The following is a 23,158-nucleotide window of genomic DNA, read 5'->3' as shown; positions in this document are numbered from 1 at the left end:
TGGGAGGCAGCTCCCAGAGCCGGCTTAGCACTGAGACCTGCGTCCTCTGGCGGCTGAGAAAGAGTGCTTTTCGCGATTTTCGAGACGAATCGAGACGCTCTTAAATGCCAAGAGGGCGGAGCTAAAGTACAACAAAGTAAGAAGAAAGAACAGAAAAGTTCTTAAAGTTGGTGGCCGACCACAGCCCGAAGGGGTAAGTGTAACTAGGAAGGTGCCAGACTTAACCAGCAAGAAATGACTCGCTTCAGCCGTGGTCCTGGGTTCTAGACCCTGATCATCTATCCTTACAAAGGCTGGAAACTGAGGCAGGAGAACTTTCCAGCCAAAATTTGAATTTTTAAAAAAAATAATTTTTTTTACCCTAGTTTGGCTGGGTGCTCCGTCTTACGGAGTCCCCAATTTATTTTGAAAAGCCGCCACCGTGTTATGGGCATGCTCAACCGCCTCCACGGCAATAATATGTCAGGACAACACGATAGCCCCGCTGAAGTCGGGGAGCAGCCCGAGCAAGAACCTTTGGAAGCCGCAGGGGCAGCTGCCCCCGGTGCTGGGGCTGGCCCAGCCGAAGAATTGGAGGCCGAACCGTCTAACAATGAGCCCATCCCCGACGAGACTGGCAGTGAGGTCAGCGGACCCCCAGAAGACCCCAAATTTGACATCCACAGCTCCAGCCAGGCCTTCGAGGAAGTCCGAGTGGGTGGAGACTACAGCCCACCTCCGGAGGAAGCCATGCCATTCGAGACGCAACAGCCCAGTCTTGGAGATTTCTGGCCCATCCTGGAGCAGCCTGGACCATCTGGGACCCCATCAGGCCTCAAAACCTTCAATCCAGCGATTTTGGAGCCCGGGACCCCCACTGGTGCGACCCCAGGCCGGGGAGCATATACCCCCCCACCAGAAGAAGCTATGCCATTTGAGTTCAATGAGCCTGCCCAGGGAGACCGTTGCCAGCCTCCCTTGCAAGTCCCAGACCTTGCTCCAGGAGGTCCGGAAGCATTGGTCCCCAGAGCTCTTCCCGCGGAGCCCGGGAACCTCAGATTTGAAAACGCTGGCTTCCGAGGAGACTACAGTCCTCCACCTGAAGAATCTGTGCCGTTTCAGTTCGATGGAGAAGAATTCGGGGGCGATAGCCCACCCCCAGGACTCCCGCGAGCCATCCCACAAATCGGCATTGGCGGCGAGTTCCCGACAGTCGCGGTCTCGAGTACGCTCTGCCTCGCTCCCGCCGAGAGAGCGCCTCCCCTCTGGGTCCAGGGCGCCATTGACAGACCATTCCGCGAGGCTGTCAGATCTCCTCCTAACTTCGCATGCGACATCTCCCCAATGGAGATCTCCAGACCCCTGCTTGAGATTGGCAGCGCCTCCACCAGGGTCGACTACGACACCGCTGTCAATATGGACAGCCCCCCAATCGCAAGTGATGTCCCGCCCATCGAAGTCTCGGGAGCCCCAGATAAGAGCGAGCACGCAGAGAGACCCCCAGTTGAGCGAGAAGCAGCCGAGATGGAAGGAAGCCCTACCACCGCTGCAGCGGTGGAAGGAAAAGTCCCCTCTCTGGACAGAGGGGACGGATCCTTCACCCAGCCTGAAGCAATGGATGCCAAGCCAGTCCCTGCTGCCCAAGCCGTCACCACCGAGCCTGATGCCGGCGGAGCTCCTCCGGACCCAGAGATACTCACAGATCTCCAGACCGATCCTGAAGAAGTCGGAACAGCTCCAGGAACATCCTCAGATCTCCAGACAGATCCTGAAGAAGTCGGAGCAACCCCAGCTGTCCGTGCTGAGCCTGACGGAGGGGCAGCCCCGGACGCCCCAACCACCCCTGCAGAGTCCAAGTGTGAGTCTGTATCCGAGTCAGAGTCCGAGTACGAAGGCAGCGGAGATCCAGCCGCTGAGCCAGACGCCGAGCCAGACGAGGAGCCAGACGCCCAGCCAGCCGCCGAGCCAGCCGCCCAGCCAGCCGCCAAGCCAGCCGCCAAGCCAGCCGCTGAGCCAGCCTCCGAGGCAGTCCCTGCCACCATGGCCGAGTCTGCCTCCGGGGCAGCCCCTGTCACCCAGGTGGAGCCCGCAGCCGCGGCAGTCTCTGCCACCCCGGCGGAGCCTGCCGCCTGGGCAGTCCCCGTCACCCCTAAGGAGCCCTCTACCCGAGCAGTCCTATCTGCTAGAGCCCATCCGTCAGCCGGGGCAGTCCCCGGAGCCCCAAGGATGTCAGCCGCGGGTAGACCAGCTGCCGCTAGGGCAGCCTATGCAGGTCCGTTGGTCTGGGGAGCCAGATCACTCTCGGCAACTCCGGCCGCCAGGGCATCCCTTCCTTCCCACGCAGCAGCCGCTGCCCGGGCAGCAGAGGCTGCCCGCGCAGTTGCTGCCGGCGGGTCAGCCTCTGCCTCCCCAAGCAGGGCCTATCTTAGACCCCTCAGCCCCAAGATCCAGGTTACTGCTCCGCCTACTCCGCGGCCTGCTCCGCCGCAGGCTGCCTGGCCCGACAACTACGAGCAGCGGGGCGGAAGCTGCTGCAGGTATGAGGTATCGTCCGGCATCTGCGAGATCGAGTCCTCCAGTGATGAGTCGGAAGAAGAGGCCACTGGCTGCTTCCAGTGGCTTCTGCGGCGAAACCGCCGCCCGGGCCTGCCCCGGAGCCACACGGTTGGGAGCAACCCAGTACGCAACTTCTTCACCCGAGCCTTCGGAAGCTGCTTCGGTCTATCCGAGTGTATCCGATCACGATCCCTCAGCCCCGGGAAGGCCAAGGATCCTATCGAGGAGAGGCGCAAACAGATGCGCAAAGAAGCCATTGAGCAGCAGCGCGCAGATAAGAAACGCAGCAAGCTCATCGACAAGCAACTCGAGGAGGAGAAGATGGACTACATGTGTACACACCGCCTGCTGCTTCTAGGTAATGCGGCAGCTTCTGCCCCTGGGCAGTAGGGCCTCCCCGGGTGCCCAGGGAGGGGGTGGCAGGGCCTTCCGGTGGGGCTTGGGCCTTGCCCGTGGGAGGAGGGGTCTGGAAACCCTGTTAGAAGTTCCAGGGAGGGACCCCAACTCTGCCCGGGGGTGGGAGATGGGGCCTTTTGGAAGGTTCGGGTGGCCGAACTGTATGCCCTCCAGGGAGAAAAGTGGTGCTGAGCGACACTGAGGGTCGTTACCGGCCGGAGGCCAGCGCCAGCGCCAGCGATCGTAGGCTGGACAGGCGGGGGCGTGAGGTGAGCCCAGAACTGCTGGGGTGGGCCCTTCGGGGCTCCCCCGGCTCGATTGTTCGTGACCGCGGTGGGCTAGGGCCATCGGGGTGCGCGCCCCCGCCTCGCCTAGCACGGCTGCTTCGACTCAGACAGCTTGTTGTTGGTGTGTGTTGGTGTCCATTTTCTGTGTTCGCCTGTGCATGACATGCTCAGTATGCCCCAATTTCCATCCCAGGCCCCTTCAACGTACCGCCGTTTTTATATTTGTACTCTAAAATAGGTTATCTTGTGAATTGCGCCATGGCGCCACCAAAACTTTCCGTGTCGGTACACATACTCTGTAATAACCTGTGTGCAGACTCTCTGCAGCGAGCAGAGGGAAAACGCAGGCAACAGTGGCGTGGCATCCTGGGTAATCTGCTGGGCCGATGGCTAGGGGGAGTGGGGCCCGCCGCCGCGGGCCTCCATAACCTTTTTCCCGGTACGTCTCTCTCTCTTTTTCCCTTTGCGCTAAGCATTTCCTCACTTCTCAATACGTATGTCAAACCCTCCCGCCTTAACGGTTGAAAAAACCAGACCACCAGGTATCTGGGGCTTTGGGGTTGTTCAAAACATGTGTATTTTGTATTCAGGGCACAGGCACACACATACTGGGTCCACCCGTGGTGGGGAGTAGAGCAGGAGGAAGGTGGGGGGGGATACTTTAGCCCTGTTGGCAAGGCCACATTCAAAACACACGGGGATAATTTCAAGGGGGTGGGCGTGTCTGGGTTTATATATTTATAAAATAATTTTCTTCTTAGCGAAGAGCCCGAGGTAAGGCAATCGCTTATATTTTTACAATTTGTGGCAGGAGGGGCCTAGTTTAGGAAGATTGGGAGTTGTATGTTGGGAGTACAATGCTGCCTTTGTATTTTAATTGCCATTAAAATAAAAACAATAAATACTCAGACTGCATACTAAATGTGTGGATAATGCATGGGAAGGTGGGACTGTTACTTGTGAACTGTGTATATGTTTGCTTGTCAATCTTTTTCAAGCAGCTTTAGCTGCGGGAAGGAAGACTGAAGGTAAGATCTTCTATAAATCAGTTGGGGATAAAAAAATAAATAAAGATTTTTTAGGATGAAGATTAAAGAAATGTTATGCCAGCCAGATAGACGCCTATTGAGGCCCTCATCTTCCATCCCCCTCCCCATCAACCCACTCCTCCGCTCTCCATGTCCCCTCCCCTTGCAGAGACCACTCCCCTCCTTCTACAGCCAGAGCCCCTCCCACTCCAGACTTCTCATTTCCAACCTGGGGCATTCATTCTTCTTGCCAGATTAATCAAAACAGTAATTAACAATGGTCTGTATCTGTGGCTCAAATAAAATCTTCCCGAGTGAATCTCCACAATTAATTTATTTTATTCTCTAAAACCTGTCAAGGGATCTCAGGATCACAGTTTCTAAGGCTGTGCTCCATTTGTTTGTGAAACATTTGGTAATCTGTGATGGTGTTTATTAAAGACGTTGATGACATGACTGTGCTGCTGTGATATGCCTCCTGCAAATCATGGTTTTAAACGGGATGGTCATTTTATTTATGCCTACCTGGGGAAATACTGGTATCATTGAATCAAACACATGGAAAAGGGAAGTTGCTATAAATTTCACATGTCCCTGTTACGTGAAAAGCATAGTACCCTACATGACAAGGCTCGGATTTCACTGCAGGTTTATTTCCATACTCTGAGAAGCTGACCTATGAGTTGGGGGTGGGTGGGGGAACAGATGTCTTCGGGTAGAAGACCTAATTGATTCTGCATATCTGAGTCCCTGTTGGTCAAGTAGGCATATATTCTTATATTCTTGGTCCTCAGTTGCTTCCTTTGAGAAACAAAGCTTTCCCGAGAAATTTTTATTCCAGTGTCCCTATAGCAACAGGACTTGGGTCTTCTGTGTAGTCCCCCCACCCCCTTACAGGGAGAAAGGGCTCAGAAGTTTACGCTGTCTGCTAATGCAGCTCTCTGCAGCAAACCTCAGGTCTGAGGCCGGCTTCTTTCAGAATAGCAGACGCTTCCCTTGTAGCCCTTAGATTTTTTCCCCCCTAGAGGGGATAATTAAACCCAAACAGAAGCACATTTGGGGGGGGGTACTATGGCACTGGTTTGCCTGCCCTTTGTGGATATCAGCCACTCTGTTCTTTTAGATGCAGCATCGTCCAGAAGGCAGGCTGCTCAGCCTTAGCCTAGGCCTCGCCTGAGCCTCTAAGACAGCCATTGGTCCTGCTGCGTGACACTGCAGCAGCCCTGTCTGTCAAAGCAGGCTGCAGTTTCCCACTAGGCTGCTTTCATTTTGCTGAAGGAACAAGAGATGGATTGTATCTGGGTCTCTGTTATTGATTGGGGAGGGTCGAAGCAGAAGGAGAGGATTTACTCACAGTTATGAGACTTTTTCAGTGTATAGCTTCATTACCTTAAACAAGATATCTGTTCCTTCTGACCCCTGAAATGGTAGATCAAATGACCATCCTGTAACATGCTTCTTCATGTATCACATCCAGATTCATCTGTTGCTTTTTAAAAAAAGCATTTTTCTGTGTGCATACTCTGTTTTTATTGCCCAAACATCATATTGCTAGAATTATTTTTAAAGATAGATGATAGATAGAAAGATAATATTTAATAAAAATTCTATAATGTCTAGAGAGCTGAGGCTTTTTAACATAATGTAATCAAAGACTGTTTTCATGTTTCTGTTAGCTTAAAATCAGTGGGTTAGACCTTTTTTTTCCCCTTTCTTTTCAAAACTTCATTTAGCTATTATTTCTTGGTTTAGAATTGCAAGGGACCACTGGATCAGAATTTTTTTAGTATCTCCTGCCTTTATTACAAGTAGGTAAAGCACTATGTATAATATGACCACCATAGTAACACCTCATTTTTATAGCAAATCACAATTAATTATACAATAATTTATTTGGCTGCCAAATGGTACCGGACTGCACTGCATGTCAGAATATGGATTGTTTTTTTTTTGTTTGTTTGTTTTTCTGTTTTTTTTTAATGCAGCCATTTTCTTTTTCTAAATTCAGAAGGCCTCCACTGAACTGTCTGATGCAGTAGGAAGCGCATAGCTCCCCTCTCCCCTAGCCCCAAATTTTAAAATTAAGGAAGATTTGCATCTTTCGATGGTATATGTCCAATAACATCTGCAGTAACAACACATTTTTTTTTTTTTTGCAGAGATCCTTTAAAAATTTCAACTTCTCTCAAAAACTTTTTTTTTTCTAAATAGGTAATTTTCTGTTTATCTAGCTCATATAAGAAGATGGTATGAACGTAGGGAAGGGGATCACCCCCAGCCTTGGAAGGGGGGGGTGGCTCATGCTTTTAACATTGTTAGTGGCCATTGATGATAATGGTAACACGTTTTAATTGCATTTTTCATTTTTTTAAAGTCTTCTGTCTAGTCATCAACCCTTTGAAACAGTACTGGGCAGTAAAAGCAGTTCAGCACCCCATTCTGTGAGCATATCCACTCAGTTCAGCACCCCATTCCGTGAGTACATCCACTCAATTCAGCACCCCATTCCATGAGCACATCCACTCAGTTCAGCACCCCATTCCGTGAGCACATCCACTCAGCTCAGTACCCCAGTCTGTGAGCACATCCACTCAGCTCAGTACCCCAGTCTGTGAGCACATCCACTCAGTTCAGCACCCCATTCCGTGAGCACATCCACTCAGCTCAGCACCCCAGTCTGTGAGCACATCCACTCAGCTCAGTACCCCATTCCGTGAGCACATCCACTCAGCTCAGCACCCCATTCCATGAGCACATCCACTCAGTTCAGCACTCCATTCCGTGAGCCATCCACTCGAATCACAGAGATTAAATGCCAGGGCCTTTTTTTCTCCCAAAGGTATCATGGTAAGTATGTGAAGGACCCAGGCCTCTAACTCTGAGATACTAATGCTCACCGTGCCCATTTGAAAACTTCTATATGGCTTTCTCAAAGCTGAGAGCATGACGGTTGGAATGTTCACTGTGATCTTAAAATCCCTTGTTAAATGACAGGTGTCTAACAGTCTGTTGCTTTCTGAATCCTAGCCAGGCCCTGACAGACCACTGACTGTTAATGTCTATCGAGTGAACATGAAATGTAAGCTGTCCTTTTGGGGGAAGCCATTTTGTGGAGGTTTATACACACTTTTGTTTCACTGTTCCCCCCACATAATACACATACCACACACACACACACACACACACCACACACCCAAACATTCACACACATGCAATACATACACATACATGCATACAACACACATACACACACATAAAACACATACATATACCCACACATACACAACACATACATATATACACAATATACAGAACACACCACATAAAACATACACACACATACAAGACACACACAACACACATACACACATATCACACACATACAACACATACATATACCCACACATACACAACACACACAATGCATACACATATATACAACACACACAACATAACATACACCACACACACAAATACACACAATACACACATATAACAAATACAACAAAGCATATACAATATACACACAAGTACACACACACAACACACACATACACATGCAATGCATACACATATACACAACATATACAACACACCACACACAAACATATATACACATACAATACATACACAGCACACATACACACACAACACATATACACATACACATACAACACATACACAAGACATACAATTCATACACATATACACAACACATACAACACACACAAACATATATATACAAACAATACACACACAACACACACACAACACATACATATACCCACACATACACAACACACACAATACATATACATACACAATACACACACCACACCACACACAACATATACACACATACACATACAACACATACACAACACACAATTCATACACATACAACACATACACAACACACACAAACATATACACACAAATAATACACAACACACATATGACACATACACATACCCACACATACACAACACACACAATTTATACACGTATATACAACACACACAACACAACACACAAACATACACACAACACATACACACACAACACATACACACACAACACACACATACACATATAACACTTACATATACCTACACATACACAACACACACAATGCATACACATATATACAACACACACATCACACACAAACATATACACACATAAAGCACAAGCATCACACACACATACACATACAACATATACATATACCCACACACAACACACACAAACATCTCACACACATACACATACAGCACAAACATATACCCACATACAATGCACACAAACATCTCATACACATACACATACAACACAAACATACCCACACACAACACACACAAGCATATACACACATACAACACACATACACAACACACACATACATGTACAACACATACATATACCCACACATACACAACACACAATATATACACATATACACAACACAACATACACAAACATATATACACACATACACAACAGACATATACTCACAACACACACATACACATACAACACATATACTCACAACACACACAATGTATACACATATACACAACACATACAATATACACATACACACACATACAACAGATACACAACACACATACAGACACATAACATATAACACATACATACATAGCATGCACACACAACACATACACATACAACATACACAACACAACTCATACAAATAGACACATACATACAACATATACACAACACACACACATACAACACATACATATACCCACACATACACAACATACACAATGCATATACATATACATAGCAAACACAAACACATACATAAAACACATACACACACAATACACATACAACACACATGCACACATGCATTACACACATAGAACACATACAGAACACATACACACATAACATACAACACACACATATATACATATACACATAACACACATACCACACCACACACATTCACACACATACCACATGTACATACACATACATCACACACATATACACATATAACACAACACACACAATACACACAAAGGCACACATATACAATACATACACAACATATTTGCTTCACTGCCACATGTATACACATACAACACACAATGCACATACACACATAATACATATACAACACACATACACACATAATGTACACACAACACACACATAATACATATTTGCTTTACCAACACACATACACAACACACACATACACACACAACACACACACAACACACACATACACACACAACACACATTTTCTTCACCCCACAACACACACATACAGAAGCTTTTTTTCTCTTTTGCTCTTCTTTTTTTTTTAATAACCTAGGTTTTCTTGACATCTTTTCTGACAAAAATCCTAGAATAGTTTTCTTTAGGAGAGCTCAAGCTTGTAACAACATCAACATCAGTAACAACAGCAATTATTATTATTACTGTTGTTGTTAATTACTAATATAATGAATATATAATGAATATAATTATTACTATAATCAACAACAACAATAATAATACAATGCAGTTGCTTTTGTGTATACACTCCCAAATGGGCAGTGCTACAGTACACAAAATTCTTGCTAAAGGATTACAGGGTCCCAAATAACTTTTCTCTTCCTGGTCTTTTTTAAAGGAATCCTTATTTTTAGTTCACAGCTAAGTCTCATTTTTCCATTTATCAAGAATCCATGATTTGAATTTGTTTGTTGATTTATTTTAATGAAGTAAATTTAATTTTTTTTAAAAGGTGGACAGCCTTGTTGATTAAACTTGAAACCCTCAGCTCTGGGTATGTCACAATCAATTCCCCCTCCGAAGAAGATGTGCCCACCCCCTTCTTGGCCAAACTATAGCTTTTCAGATGCCTCTGTGTCTTCTAGGAGACACACAAGCAGCAAATGAAAATTAGCTTCTGAACTCTTCTCTTTTTAAACGTATGACACAGGTTAAATGCACCTTCCTCTCCCACAGTTCTCAGGAAGTTAAAATTAGTGTGCTTTTTGCCTATTTTAAAATGAAACTTCACAGAAACAGAAGTTTTCCAAGTAGAAACAACAGGGGCCAGAGTGAGCAGAGGCCAAGAACTGTGGGCCTCCCGGCAGCAGACCCTGGGACTCTGTCTGACACCCACCTATTAAGGACTTCAGTCCACTGGATGGAGTGCTCTGTTGTTGCATCACATTCCTAGGCTGACCTATGGACCTCTGACCTGGGATCAAGCTCTTCAGAGAGAATAGAAAGAAAATGGATCCGGCCTTTCCTTTGGAGTTTCAGATGAAGAATCTTTGAGGCCTTTATGCAGCTTAAGACTACTTAGTGGGTAGTCTCAGATGCAAGCTGCCAGAGGGGGCTTAGTTTCCAGAGGACTCAGAGAGGAGGATTTTTTTCCTTCTTAATTCCCTAAAAGGAGAGCCAGACTCCTAGGTGAAGCTTTTTATTGTATAAGGGCTAGAGTGTTGCATATGTGAGCTCCCCCCAAATGTTGAGTTTACAACTTCTTTTTCCCCCTTCTCTATTTCAAGTAAGATTTTATTATTTTATTATTTTTGTATATTTTCCACAAGAGACTGTTAACTTCAGCCTAGGCACCTCACACTTCTGGCTTCTACATTTTATAGTTCACTCCTTGTTACACGGTTTGTAACCACAAGCTAACTCAAGCAATAGACAAATGAGACGTTGCCAAATTTAGGATTATATGGTAATGTGGCAGAAGGAAGAGAAAACCCTCAGAGGGTCATTTTTAACCCCCTCCTGAACAAGTATCATGTGCCATTCCTGCTTGTCCCTCCTCTCTGTCTCTTGCTACCTATGTATGTATTAGTTCAGGATTGTTCAGTTAGCTCAGGGGTCTGAATGTGGTTGTTTTACATGCAAACAAAAGTCTCTTTAGTTTCCCTTCCCATAACCAGATCACCGCCGGGACAGGCAGACCAACTGGTGGGAGTGGAAGAGGACAAGACCCTAAGAGAGAGGTAAGGATCTGTTCCCCACCCCACCCTTCCCCCCAAAATGTTAACTTTTCAATTATTGCCAACCACTACAGGCTTGAGGGGACACAGAATGCTTTGGTCTCTGACACAAGACCTTTGAAGTTAGAATTATTGGAAGTATTTTGCATGTGCCACACTGGAAGCAATAACCAAGGAGCAGCAGGCAAGTGACCTGTGGGAGAGCGACGAATGCTAAGGAGGTGTGCTTCTGTTGTCCTTAGAGGTAAAATCCCAGACTGTGTTACAGGGTGTTTTGAAAGCTCAGGAGAATTCAGGAATATTTTGACTTAAAAGAGTCCTTCCCACCAAACCCAAACAATGGATCTTGCTAAATTTGAATGATTTACTTTGGGGTGAGGAGAGAGGTGTCAAAGTAACATCAACTGGTACCCGATTTGAAATTTAATGTGAATCAGTCGGTGTTTATGACAGCCACACACATTTTGTGTGGGGGACAGAGCAAGTACTTAAACTTTGTCTCATTATTCTTTGATAATGGGAAGGGGGAAATTTAGTGAACCTACCTTCTCAGGAGTGTCACGGTCGAGCTTGCTTGCTGCCACTGCTAAGGGAGAGTGACCTCTTTCGAAGACTTCAGAACAGTTAGCTGGAGTCTCTCTTCTGATTTGCTGGCTCTTGCCTGTCCTTCTGTCAAAGGTTCTGATTACCTCTCTCCTCCTTCCTACGTAACCAGTTTGTCCCTCATCAAACTGGTTGTACTGTGTAATGTGTAAACGACTCTTGAAGGACATTCCTACAGGTAACTTGCACCCAGGTAAGTCCAAAACTAGATTTTTTTCCCCCCACAAACATCAACAGAAATGGTCACGATGACACACAAAACCCAAAGCTAGGCACAGATGGGTCCAGAACCCCAGAGCTGCAAATGAAATAAGAGCAAGCATCTTGAAGCTTACCTGCTAGATACGTCGAGTCCCCTGGGGCTTCAGAGACCCATCCTGAGTCTGGACCCCAGCTTCTAAAGCAGTAAAAGTGGCTTACTGGTCTCACTGACCCCAAATAAACAAAAATAATTTCCCCTTATTCCCTGAAGGATACAGCATAAAGAGTAGGTGGCATTCCTGGGGAAGTGCACAGATACATAGTGCATTCAAACATAATCTTTCAAAACAGGACTGCCTTCAGTCTATTATTGTTCCATGTGGTCATCCCTAAGTGGACAAGGGCCAGGACCAAAGCCCAATTCGTCACTTCTTAAGAAAGGCAGAGTTTATTTGCAATTTGTCCCTTAAGTTGTTTGTCGGTTTTATTACTGTTTTTATCATGTGTGGGAAGTGTACGTCTTAATTCCTTGCATTTGCACTCTGGATGGCTCTGCTGGACCTAGTGTGTGCTTAGATAGCTTATCAATAAAATCACATGTGTCTCACAGGAGCCTCCTGCCCACTGTCCCCTCAGATAAGAGGTTTTTTGGTGGTGGGCTTTAGAAGAGCCTGGAGACAGTAAATAGTTGATATCTCAGGTGGCCACTAGATGGTGAGAGGGTATAAGGCAGAAGAGAGAGAGAGGACAAGGAAGGCCAGTGAGGTGGGGAAGGGTCCTTCTTTACTTTCATACTTTCCCCCACCCCAAAGATGAGGCCCATAGGGGCCCCTAAAATTTAGTCAGATCCACATTTTTCATATTTTGAGCTATGACTTACTCTTTTTAGCCTTGCACTGAGATTTTAGGAACATTTATTTAAAGGGTTTATTTACAAAGGGGTCTTCCAAGCAAGTCCATTGACATTTCACCATGGGGGCTGGGACCTGTTCTGTGTACTGTAGATATCTGACATCAGATACACACACACACACACACACACACACACACACACACATGAGCACATACATAATACCACCACCATGATCACCAAAAGCCACAACTACACACATTACACACACACACATACACACACCACCACCACCACCACCACCACTGCCACCACCACCTCCCCACAATTAAGTATGACAACACAAATCTTTCTGGTGACCACTAAATATCACCCATAGTTGAGAGTTCCTACCCAGACAGCATCCATCCTTTGTCCTGAGGAAGAAGCTAGACACCACATGTGACATAACTTGTTCATCTACAGATAAGTCATCTGAAGGAAAGTTGTCTCTTTTACTAACCAATCAGCAATGTGCACGCTAATCTTGGTCACCTACATTCTTGGATAGAAGCAATATCCACAAATAGCCGAGAGTGACCCCCAGATGATCCTAAATAGAGAAGAAATTCTTTGTCAAATAAACAATGTATTGGTCTAGGACTTTGATAGGTTAATTATCTAACTAGCCAATGGGCAGCCAGTATCAGGGGCATACATAGGGTTTTTTTTTTAACCCTTAAAAATTGTACCTAGAGCTCTTTAAGTTGTGACAACTTAGCATCATGCTAGCCTGTCTCCCTCTGCCTGATGTGCACTGGTAAATTCTGGGACTGTAGAAGGGAAATGGATATCCAGACAGCAAAGGAGTACCCTGTACCTCCCATGTACTCACAGATACCCAAAGAGCCTTGAATTAGCCTGTGCACACCAGCCTTAATGATGTAGACTCCAAAGACAGCCATCCACAAATGGAAAAGTGACCTGTCACCTTCGTGTGGTACTGAAAATGAGGTGACTACAGTGAGTAGTTGGAGGAGGAGGAAGAGGAGGAAGAAGAGGAAGAAGAGGAGGGATATTGTCAGAAAGGAAACAGTAGTTCCAGAAGTTACTGACCAAAGATATTTTCCGGTCTAAAGGAATGTATTTAGGGCTTTGATAAGAGAGTTGATACGTCCCCACCTAAAAGTCTGCCTCTATCCCGTGTCTACTCATCAGACCAATGCTCAGTTTATCTGAGTTTTAGTGAGCTCAAGTCACCAGCTAGCACCTTATCTGTCTCTGTCCTTTGGCTTCTGGGGCTGAATGCAGGGCTTCATGCCATGCTGACTAGAATTGTATTTTCAGCTTGTAACATTTTAAAGGTAAAGATGTTTTCCATTCTTTTTCTCCCCTTAAAGAACTTAAGATTTTCACACCTCAAAGTTAGCAATCAGGTTGAATATTAGGGTGAATCAGTCAAAACAGATTGGGTCTGAGCAGTTAAATGCTGGCCATGTGAGGTGGGGAAGCAGCATTTGACATTTAAACTTCTTGCAGATTCGCTTGAATGTTCCAGGTTCCACTAAGCAAAGTGCCTAACTAGGAAAAGCTCTCACTGCCTCACTGCACAATCCTAGAAATTACTCAGGGAAAAACCTCAGAATGTTGACTTTGAGATTTTGCCTGGGACCAAGTACAACATCTTTCCAAGGAAATACTTAGAAGACTCAAGGCAGAACCCAAAGTCTAATGCCAGATGTTAGGGGGAAAGCTTTTTAAAGTTGGGTAGCCAAAAAACTCCAGGCTATTTATACTTTAGCGTTCATGTGACTTCGGTTTCTTTCGTTTTTTGCTCTTAGGAGGAGAGCACAGAAGGTCATTTTGTTTTGCCAAGCAGATATGCAAGTGAGGATTTAAGACGTACACTTAGGAGGGATCCCACTTTCTAATGGGAGTATTTGGAAATGTTTCATGTTACCGCTTTCCTATGTTGCCTCGATGGGGAGAGAGGTTCAGTAGTGGGGGTAGTGCATCCCCGACATTTGCAGAGGTCCTACGGTGATGGAGAGAGCACTGGTTTAAGCTCGGGGGTTTTGCTGGGACCTTTGTTGATTCTAACACTTGAGTTTAGAGTTCCATGTGCTTGCCAATTGATGCCAGGGAAAAACTAACACTATATCTTGAAATATTCAAGCCAACCCAAGGTTCTGCCATGGCCAAAGAGGTAACAAATTTGATGAGTTGTTCTAAGAGGAAGCCAGAAACTTTCAATGTCTCCCAGGCCTCCCTCTATGTATATGAAGTACTCACAAGGTGGGATTTTAGGGCAGGAACATCTGGAGAATGTGGAGCACAGAGCAGAAACTCAATTTATTTGGCAGACGAATCTAAAACTGATGAAGCCAAGGCTCACCCTCAGACACTCAAGGTGACAGACAGCAAACACCTTCACCCCGGAAGTCCAGTAAGATCTCATGTTGAGATAGCTCCCAGCAGGGAGTAGGGTCCTCAGGAAGGAAAAGGTGGGGCCAGCCTACCTGCCTTAAATAGAGAAAGGAGCCCATCTCCTTTACACCCCAACTACACAGTGGGAGAAAGGAAGCAAAAGGTCCTGGGGCATTTTACGTGTTTGTTTTCTTCCTGTTCTCTCTCTTTTTTTGTTTTCTTTTTCTTTTCATTTTCAATTTTTTTTAAAGTAGGATCTTTTTGCAGGGCGAATACTTCTGACCCAGAATTTATAAAACACACGTATACTTTAAAGAGAAAAAAAGGAGAACATCCACTATTTAGGGCTAGGAAGTAGAAAAATCCTAACAAAGGAGGGCTGTTCAGAACTGGCTGGCAGATGGCGCTCTGAGTTTACAATTGAGAGCCTGGTGTTAGAAAATTCACGCCTGCGCCTGCTTCAGACAGCCCCTTCCCTTTATCTTCCTTCCCAGGGACGCAGCTCCGCCCCAGGTCAAAGAATGTGTATTTTTTAAAGGTTTCAGGTCAGCAATTGATCTCTGGTGGCAAGTATTCCCACTTTGTAGACCTTAGGAGGCCAGAAAGATAAAATATAATGGGGTGCAAACCTGGAAGCCCCCCCTTTCCTGGGCTTTTGCCTCGTGTGTAACAGTGCTAAACTTTTATTCTTCCAGGAGCAGTTCTGAGACCCTGGGCGCATCCTTCTGTCGTTTAGAGGAAAGGGAGGGGAGGGGGTGTCTTTCTCAGTTTAGAATTTTTTAATTCTCTTAGAAGTTTTAAGTAGAAGGTGTTTGTTAGCATCTCCCTACACACACACACACACACACACACACACACACACACACACCCCTTTGAATAGGTCCTTACCAAAATGGCAGCTAATGTAGGAAAAACCTCTTAAGGCCATCTTTTGTCCTTTAACAAATGACTAGCCATTTCTGGGTCCTCTACCTGGAGCCATTTTGTGTAGCAGCAGAGGTCAGAAAGTTTAACCTTTTTCACCCAGCCAAGGGCTGGGAAAGGAATATATACATAAGGCTCCTAGGAGAAATCCCAGGAACCTCCCTGGAGGAGAGGACATTTTAGACACAGTGGAACAATGCAGAACTAGGTCCCAAAGACAGTGCCTTTGTACTTGCCCAGATCCCACTGCCCTGTCTCCTCCACAGCAACTGAGAAAGGCAGTGGGCTTCCCGCGCAGGAGTGGCAGACTGCTGGGAACTTACCCTCTTCCACTAAGGCCAGCCTTAGTACTTCATTCTCGACAGCTTCCTCTTCTATTTCTCTTCTAAAATGTAACAGTCAGAGGAATAAGATACAAAGTATTAGTTCAGGCTTCCTCAACTCTGCTACTCAATTCTCTTCAAACTTTGTTACAACTTTTTTTCCTTCTTGTCCATTTTGCTTGTTTGTCTTTTGTTTCCTTTTCCTGAAGATTTAAAAAGGCGTTTTTTGTTTTTTTTTGTTTTGTTTTGTTTGTTTTTTGTTTTGGGGTTTTTTTTGGTCCTTTACCCCCACTTTCAGGGCTTCTGAAATGTGACCTTCACAGCTAGCAGGGAGCTGTCCCCAGGTGTTAGAGTAGATACAGATAAAGGTGAGCAGCCCGTTTCCAGTACCAGTGGACCTACCCACCAGAGGTCAGCAAAGAGCTCAGAATAGCTGGCTCTGCTTGCAAATGTGGGAATGGGTAGAATTCTCTAGATCAAATGTAGACAACCCAAACAGAAAACAGCCCCATATTTCACGAGTGTCCTTGGGTGGGGTGTCATCCTGCCTTGGGTCCCTGGGTGCTTAGTTTGAACACATTGGAGGGGGTCAAATTTTGATCTGTTCTCATTTGATGGGGTTCTTTCTCAGACCAACTCCAAACACACAAATCCTTGCCTTATCAGGTCACCCTACTAGGCCCCCTAATCCCATCTGGGGACACAATGCCCACTTTCCCTTCCCACAGGACTGAAAACCTTCCCACGCCTCACATTTGGCCTGGCCCCTTTCCTTTTAGGAGCGATCTTTAATGTTAAAATGAAGTCATAAGATTACAAGCCTGCCCCCAGCCCCAATCCCAGGTCCCAGCCCTAGCCCCCAGTCCCAGCCCCCGCCCTGCCGTGAGTGTCCTTATCTCTGGCTCCTCACCCAGATGTGTAACTAAGAAGTATTTATTAACCACGGGTCCCAGGGTTCTTTATTTGGCTTCCCCCACCCCAAGCGTATGTACAGAAGCTAGTTCCCACCTTCTGCCATCTCTCCACAGATCCTTGACTTAATTTAACCTTTTCACTCTGGTAGGGAACAGGGGAAAGGAATCTGGATTCCCCTCCGCTCCTTGCTTCTCCTTTTTTTTTTTTTTTTTTTCCTGAGCTTTTGAAGTCTGTGGGTCCTCAAGAACTACTTGTTAGTTAAGGTCACCTCCCTTAGCTAGTTCTTTATTGTTAGTGGGTGGGAGGGGAGGAAGGAGAGAGAGAGATACAAAGGGCAAGAGGAAAAGAAGCACAGAAATTATGTCAGAGAACCAGTGTCATGGCAAGGGAGAGAAGAGAGAACAGAAGGAAAGCCATTGCCAAGTTAACACTCCACTCCAGATGAAGTCCCTGCCCTGGAGAAACTTCTAGTCTTGGAGAAGATCAGGGTTTCAAGTAGTGATCGCTGCTCAAGCAGAGATGGACTGCTAACACTGAACACAGCTAAGACCTGGCTGGGTTTAAGCAAGGAAGAGGAAGAGGGAAGGCTCAGAGGGTGACCAGATTTCAGGACCCACTTGGGAAAATAGCAACCAGGAGGTTGGTAGTGGATCCAAGATGGGGTCACCATGGACCTCTGAGGCCTGGCCACTGGCTTCTCTTTCCCAACAGGCCCCATTTGCTTTCTTCAGAGTTTCTTACCTGAATCCAAATATTTTGTTTAATTTTGAAGTTAGAATTCCCCCCTACCACACCCTCCTGCCATAACCTGATTCTCTGAGTGTTTCCACGTGCTTCGCCCACTGAGTGGTTTTGTTCTATTTTGTTTTAAGCAATCTGGCACACCATGGACCTTTTTGTCAGAAACAAAGACAAAACAAAAAAACAACCCACTCTATCTTTGTGAGTCCTTTGATTCAGTAATTATCCAGAACAAAGCCAGGACAGTCCTACGGGTGAACGTGAGCGCTCTGTCCACTGAGCATCATTTCAGAGATTAAGGAAATCCGGAGAGTTTTGCAGGTTGATGGCCTCAAGAATTTGGCTCCAGCCAGGTTCCATATGGGCATTGTTTTCTATCTTTTTTTTTCCCCTTCCTTCCTCCCTTCCTTCCTTTTTTCCACTCCACCACCTCGCTTTGAAAAACAAGTTTTATTCTCCTGGGTATCTTCAGTTGAGAGGAAGATAATTCTCTCCAGTAAGGAAGAGTAAGGGGAAAAGAAGGGGGTAGGTTAAGCCAGGGGACAGGGGACAAGATTGATGGCTCAGCACTGGGGTCAGGGCACAGGCTGGAAGACACCATAAGCATACACAAGTCAAGAGAGTGCGGCTTCAGCTTCCTGGCTGAAGTAAGGAAAATATTCTGTCAGCTGCCTCTGTGTCCTATGCTTTACTCACTAGGTCAAGTTTAACAAAACAAAACAACTCAACCCTTGGCCTAGTTGGTTGGACCCTATTCTTCCACATTTGGGTCTTTTGATTGAAGCACAGTCAGCACAAAGATGAAAGGGGGGCTTCCAGATCGTTCTGCTGGTCTCCTTCGCATGATTTAGATTCCCCCACCAGGAAAAGTGGTTGACCCTCCCCAACAAGTACCAAGAGTTAGAAATGTGTTGCTAATTGACTTGAGCTGAATTTGTATTGCTTTGAGACTTAACAAAATGACTTGGGATTAGGGGGAGTGCAGGGTTGCTGTCCTCATAGCCGAGAGAAGGAGCCCCACTCAAACATGCTCGCACACATGCTCGCACCATGAACCTTCTGTGACATTTTGGAATCTTTGGAGTTGGTGAGGGGGTGTCACAGCGGTTCTGATGAAGGAAAAGGGGAGATTGGGAATTTAGCATAAAATTGACATGCCAGCCTAGGCAGAGAGCCATTCTCCAGCATGGTTCCAAATGAGAACAGTTGTCACCAGTTAAATTTTCCACATTTTTGACCATTGGCAGACCTCGGGTTTACTCCTATGTAGATTTCGTTAACCTTGGCAAGGAGCATGGGAAACTACCTACTCTCTTATACATCTGAGCCCATCTTTCCTCTCTGATAAGTTGCCCCCTAATTTCCAATCAACGTGTGTGTTAAATGTTCTTGTTTGCCGTCCACTTGTCCAGTAGCCTCACTACGCATGCAGTAGCTGCCCACGTGTCCGCCACGCCTCTCTCAAGAGGATGAGTCCTGCCCGGGTCGGTGAGTCTGCCTTGATTTGGGCATTTTTATTCATTCATTCATTCAGTCCACTCAGTACATATACATGGAAATGTGCCCTTCCCTGTGTGGAAGCCAAAGGTCTAAGACATGGTTGCTCCCCTTATGGTCTTGTGCTTAAAAAATCAGACACAGGAAGTGGACAATGCTGGGTAATTTCTAGGAAGGCATTCTGTGAGAGTAGATATAGGTTGTAGGTGCTAGGTCAAGTGTGGTATCAAACACTACCTTTAGCCAGGTCGCACTTTAAATGTCTGCTTGGTGTTGGCCAAGGGCTGAAATTCTCTCAGGAAATGGGTTCAGAATTCTTCCTCTCAACCTTAAAATACTCTGCCTGTGTTAAGGACTGCAGTTTAGCTGGTAGGATGGGGAAAGTAGTTATGATTGGCAGCCAGAGTATTTTCACACTGCTCACAACCTTCTGCCCTCCATCTCAGCTCTGATCCACCATTTTAGATCCTGGCCTGCCCTCCATCTCAGCTCTGATCCACCATTTTAGATCCTGGCCTGCCTTCCATCTCAGCTCTGATCCACCATTTTAGCTCCTGCTCTTCAGGCCTCTTTTTCCTGTTCCCTGAGACAGAAAGTCTGCATTCAAATGCTGTCATTAATTCTATAAAATGAAAAATATCTAGAATTTGTTTTCAGGTTTCCTTTCACAAATACTTGTGAGTTGTCTACATATTCCCCTTAGAATACAATATCTTAAACTATACATTTCTAATGTTTAGCCTAGGTAGGTTACATATACACTTATATGTATCTGTAAAATGTGTATGTATGTATGCATACACAGATAGATTTTATTTATTTATTTATTTTGGCAGATGACTGAACTAAAAGAATTCTTTAGTGAGTGAGTTTTCTATAATAAGCCAAATTCAGATTTATAGAATCCTAAACTTCTCCTTTAAAATCTCTACCCTTCACAGAGAACTAAAACAGGGACATGGGGATTGCTCCTTTGGGATATTCAGGGATGAGCTCACAGTGAATTTGAGAGGTAGGGATTTGGCCCAGGCTTCCTTACAGGGCTACAGGTGGCTGTGTTCAGTTCAGTTAATCCCATTAGCTGCCAAAGTCTTGTAAGGTTACTCTTAATAGTTCTGTGAGACCAAAATGAGGAAAAGTCACATTTTTAATAATGAAGTCCCTAGCAATAGGGCAGGGGCAGTGCGGGGGACAGGGAGGGTGAGTCAGGCCCTCATTACCTGTTTTTCTCACCCCATTCTTCCCTGCTCAGGACTGTGTCTGGCTAGAAACCTCCTGTACAGCATACTGGCTTTCCTTTCCTGTGTTCCCAAGATGGAGAAACCCCCTTAACCCCCACACCTCCAGGGAAGCATAGTATGTTGGTAGTCTGGTCACTTGGATTCTTTTAAACAAGAAATGGAAGGTCCAGGCACAGCGAAAAGACCAAGAGGGGCTCTAGTATACAAGCCACAAAATAGCCTTGTTGTTGGTACGGACAGCCTCCTGGCTGTGTGGTCACAGTTAGAGGAAAACCTGGTGCTTAGTGGCACAGGTTGATTGCACACCTTAACCTGGAGTCACTCAGAGGTGCATTAACCAGCAGTGACTCAGCTGAAGGAGACCTGGATGCCTAGTCTGACATGTCACATACTAGCTACCCTCTAGAAACCCGGAAGCCTGTCAGTTAAGCCTCCCTAGTGTAACGTAAAGGCGGCCTTCCCCAGGTGTATGATATTTAGGAAAAGGAAATTAAGGTAATTTTGAAAGCTCCTGACATGTGAGTTTCTTTAAAGTGTAAGTAGTTGAAGACAAGGATGAATATTATAAACTGCATTCATAATATGTGTTTGAATGTATGTCACATTCTGGCAGCAGAGAGAGCTCAACATTCCTTAGAGATAGGGTTTTTTGTTTGCTTGTTTTTGTTTTTTGTTGTTGGTGGTGGTTTTTGAATGTTACCTACCTTCAAGGTGCCTCTGTGACAGTTAACAGGATGAGCAAAACCTTGTCACAAGATGAGACATTGTTGCAGAGAGACCCTCCAGTAGCTCAGTGTCCACACCACATAGAAATGGCCTTCCCTGCAACTGGATGACACTCAGCGAGGAACAAGGTGATTAATTATGCATGTAAGTTACAGCTTTGTTTCAAACCTGCAGCAGGAAGGCTGGTAACAGTAGTACATACACGCTCACACACTTTCCCTTCAAGCATTAAAGGCATTTGGACTTTATCTTCCCAGATCAAACTTCTCCACTTCCTTCTAAATAGCTTCCTCTTGCTCCTTAGCTAAGCCAACAGGGAGAACGGCCTCTGGGTTTTGTTAAGTTGTAGATCCTGACAATGACTGGTATGCAAAGCCAAAGAGCTACCATTTCCCACCATGAAAAATGGCTGGGCAGGCACCTTGCTGCAAACACAGTCCAGCTCAAATCGTGGGTTTTTCTCCCCACCCTCCCAAGGTTAGGATTTTGCTTAGAACTCTCTGCTTCCAGCTAAAATCTCCATCAGCAAAGGGGCTGATTTCAAGCAGAGAACAGACCACTTGAGCAGATGAGAGAAAAGGAAAGAGTGGTGAACAGGTTCACTCCGGCAGCAGCAAAAAAGAAAAAAAGAAAAAATCAGCTATGCCATTTCCCTGACAGCTTCTTAATTATGGTGAAAGAACAAGATGCTTTCAGCTTTTTTACGGAGAGGTCTTGTAGTAGGGGGAAGGAAAAGACCCAAAAGGGACAGGGGTTGTTGGGGTACAGGGAGCAGACAGCTGTCACCTCTGAATGACAGATGCACTTGATAAGAGAATTTAAGCTCCTCCTTGCAGACCATGCACCCCTACCCAGGTCTCCACCATTTTGCTCTATTCTACCAGGAGGACTGGGAAAGGAAGAGCCTGCAAAGATGAGCCAGCCACCTGCTAGGTGCTGCCTTCTTCTCCCTTTCTATAGGCAAGATGAGGTTCTTAGTCCTCAGGCCAGTCTTCCCAACTGGGGCCTGTCTCTAGTGGCCGGAAGACTGTGGTCTGCCACACATCCCCTGTTAAAAATTATGCTTTCTATAAGGTCAGTACCTAGGTCAGATGTGCCATTCCAGTGCACATGCAAGGGCCTCAGAACTGGATACACACAGAGCCAACAGAGACAGGAGTCGCTGCAGGCAGAGGCCATGTTATAGGGCTGTGGGGGAGTCAGAGACCTAGGTGTTGAGCCTGTGTTCACAGCAAGGAAGAATCAGGAAGGGCCTTATTTTTCTTCCCACCTCTGGCCTTCTTCTCTAATCCTCTGATCTCAAGTAGTTGCTTGGCCTGCTTGAAGTTCCCTAAAGCACTCTGGCATGTCCAGAAAAGAAATAAAAGTGAATTCCAAATGCTTTCTTAGAGATGGAAAGAGCCTTGGTTTCTGGGAATGGGAAAGTAAGAGAGAAAAGAGTGAACTGAGCATGCCCAAGGTTAGCTGTGAGAACCCTGGAGATGACACACATA

General features: G+C 45.8%; 1 protein-coding gene across 5 annotated transcripts in view; it reads left to right on the top strand.

The window, feature by feature from the left end:
* Positions 1-423: 423 nt before the first annotated feature.
* Gnas (GNAS complex locus) overlaps positions 424-23,158 on the top strand; it is a 51,716-nt gene continuing 28,981 nt past the window's right edge. For 2 of the 5 annotated variants that reach the window (XM_028769674.1, XM_028769675.1), the window contains exons 1-2: positions 427-1,845; positions 1,969-2,893. In XM_028769674.1, the coding sequence (XP_028625507.1) occupies positions 427-1,845; positions 1,969-2,893 (2,344 nt within the window). The other 3 variants (XM_028769676.1, XM_028769672.1, XM_028769673.1) reach the window with 3 other exon arrangements.

The sequence above is a fragment of the Grammomys surdaster genome, unplaced genomic scaffold, assembly GCF_004785775.1.
Source record: "Grammomys surdaster isolate TR1022 unplaced genomic scaffold, NIH_TR_1.0 193, whole genome shotgun sequence".
Taxonomy (NCBI): Eukaryota; Metazoa; Chordata; class Mammalia; order Rodentia; family Muridae; genus Grammomys; species Grammomys surdaster.
Note: the sequence above shows the minus strand (reverse complement) of the source record. Positions and strands in the feature narration are given on the sequence as shown.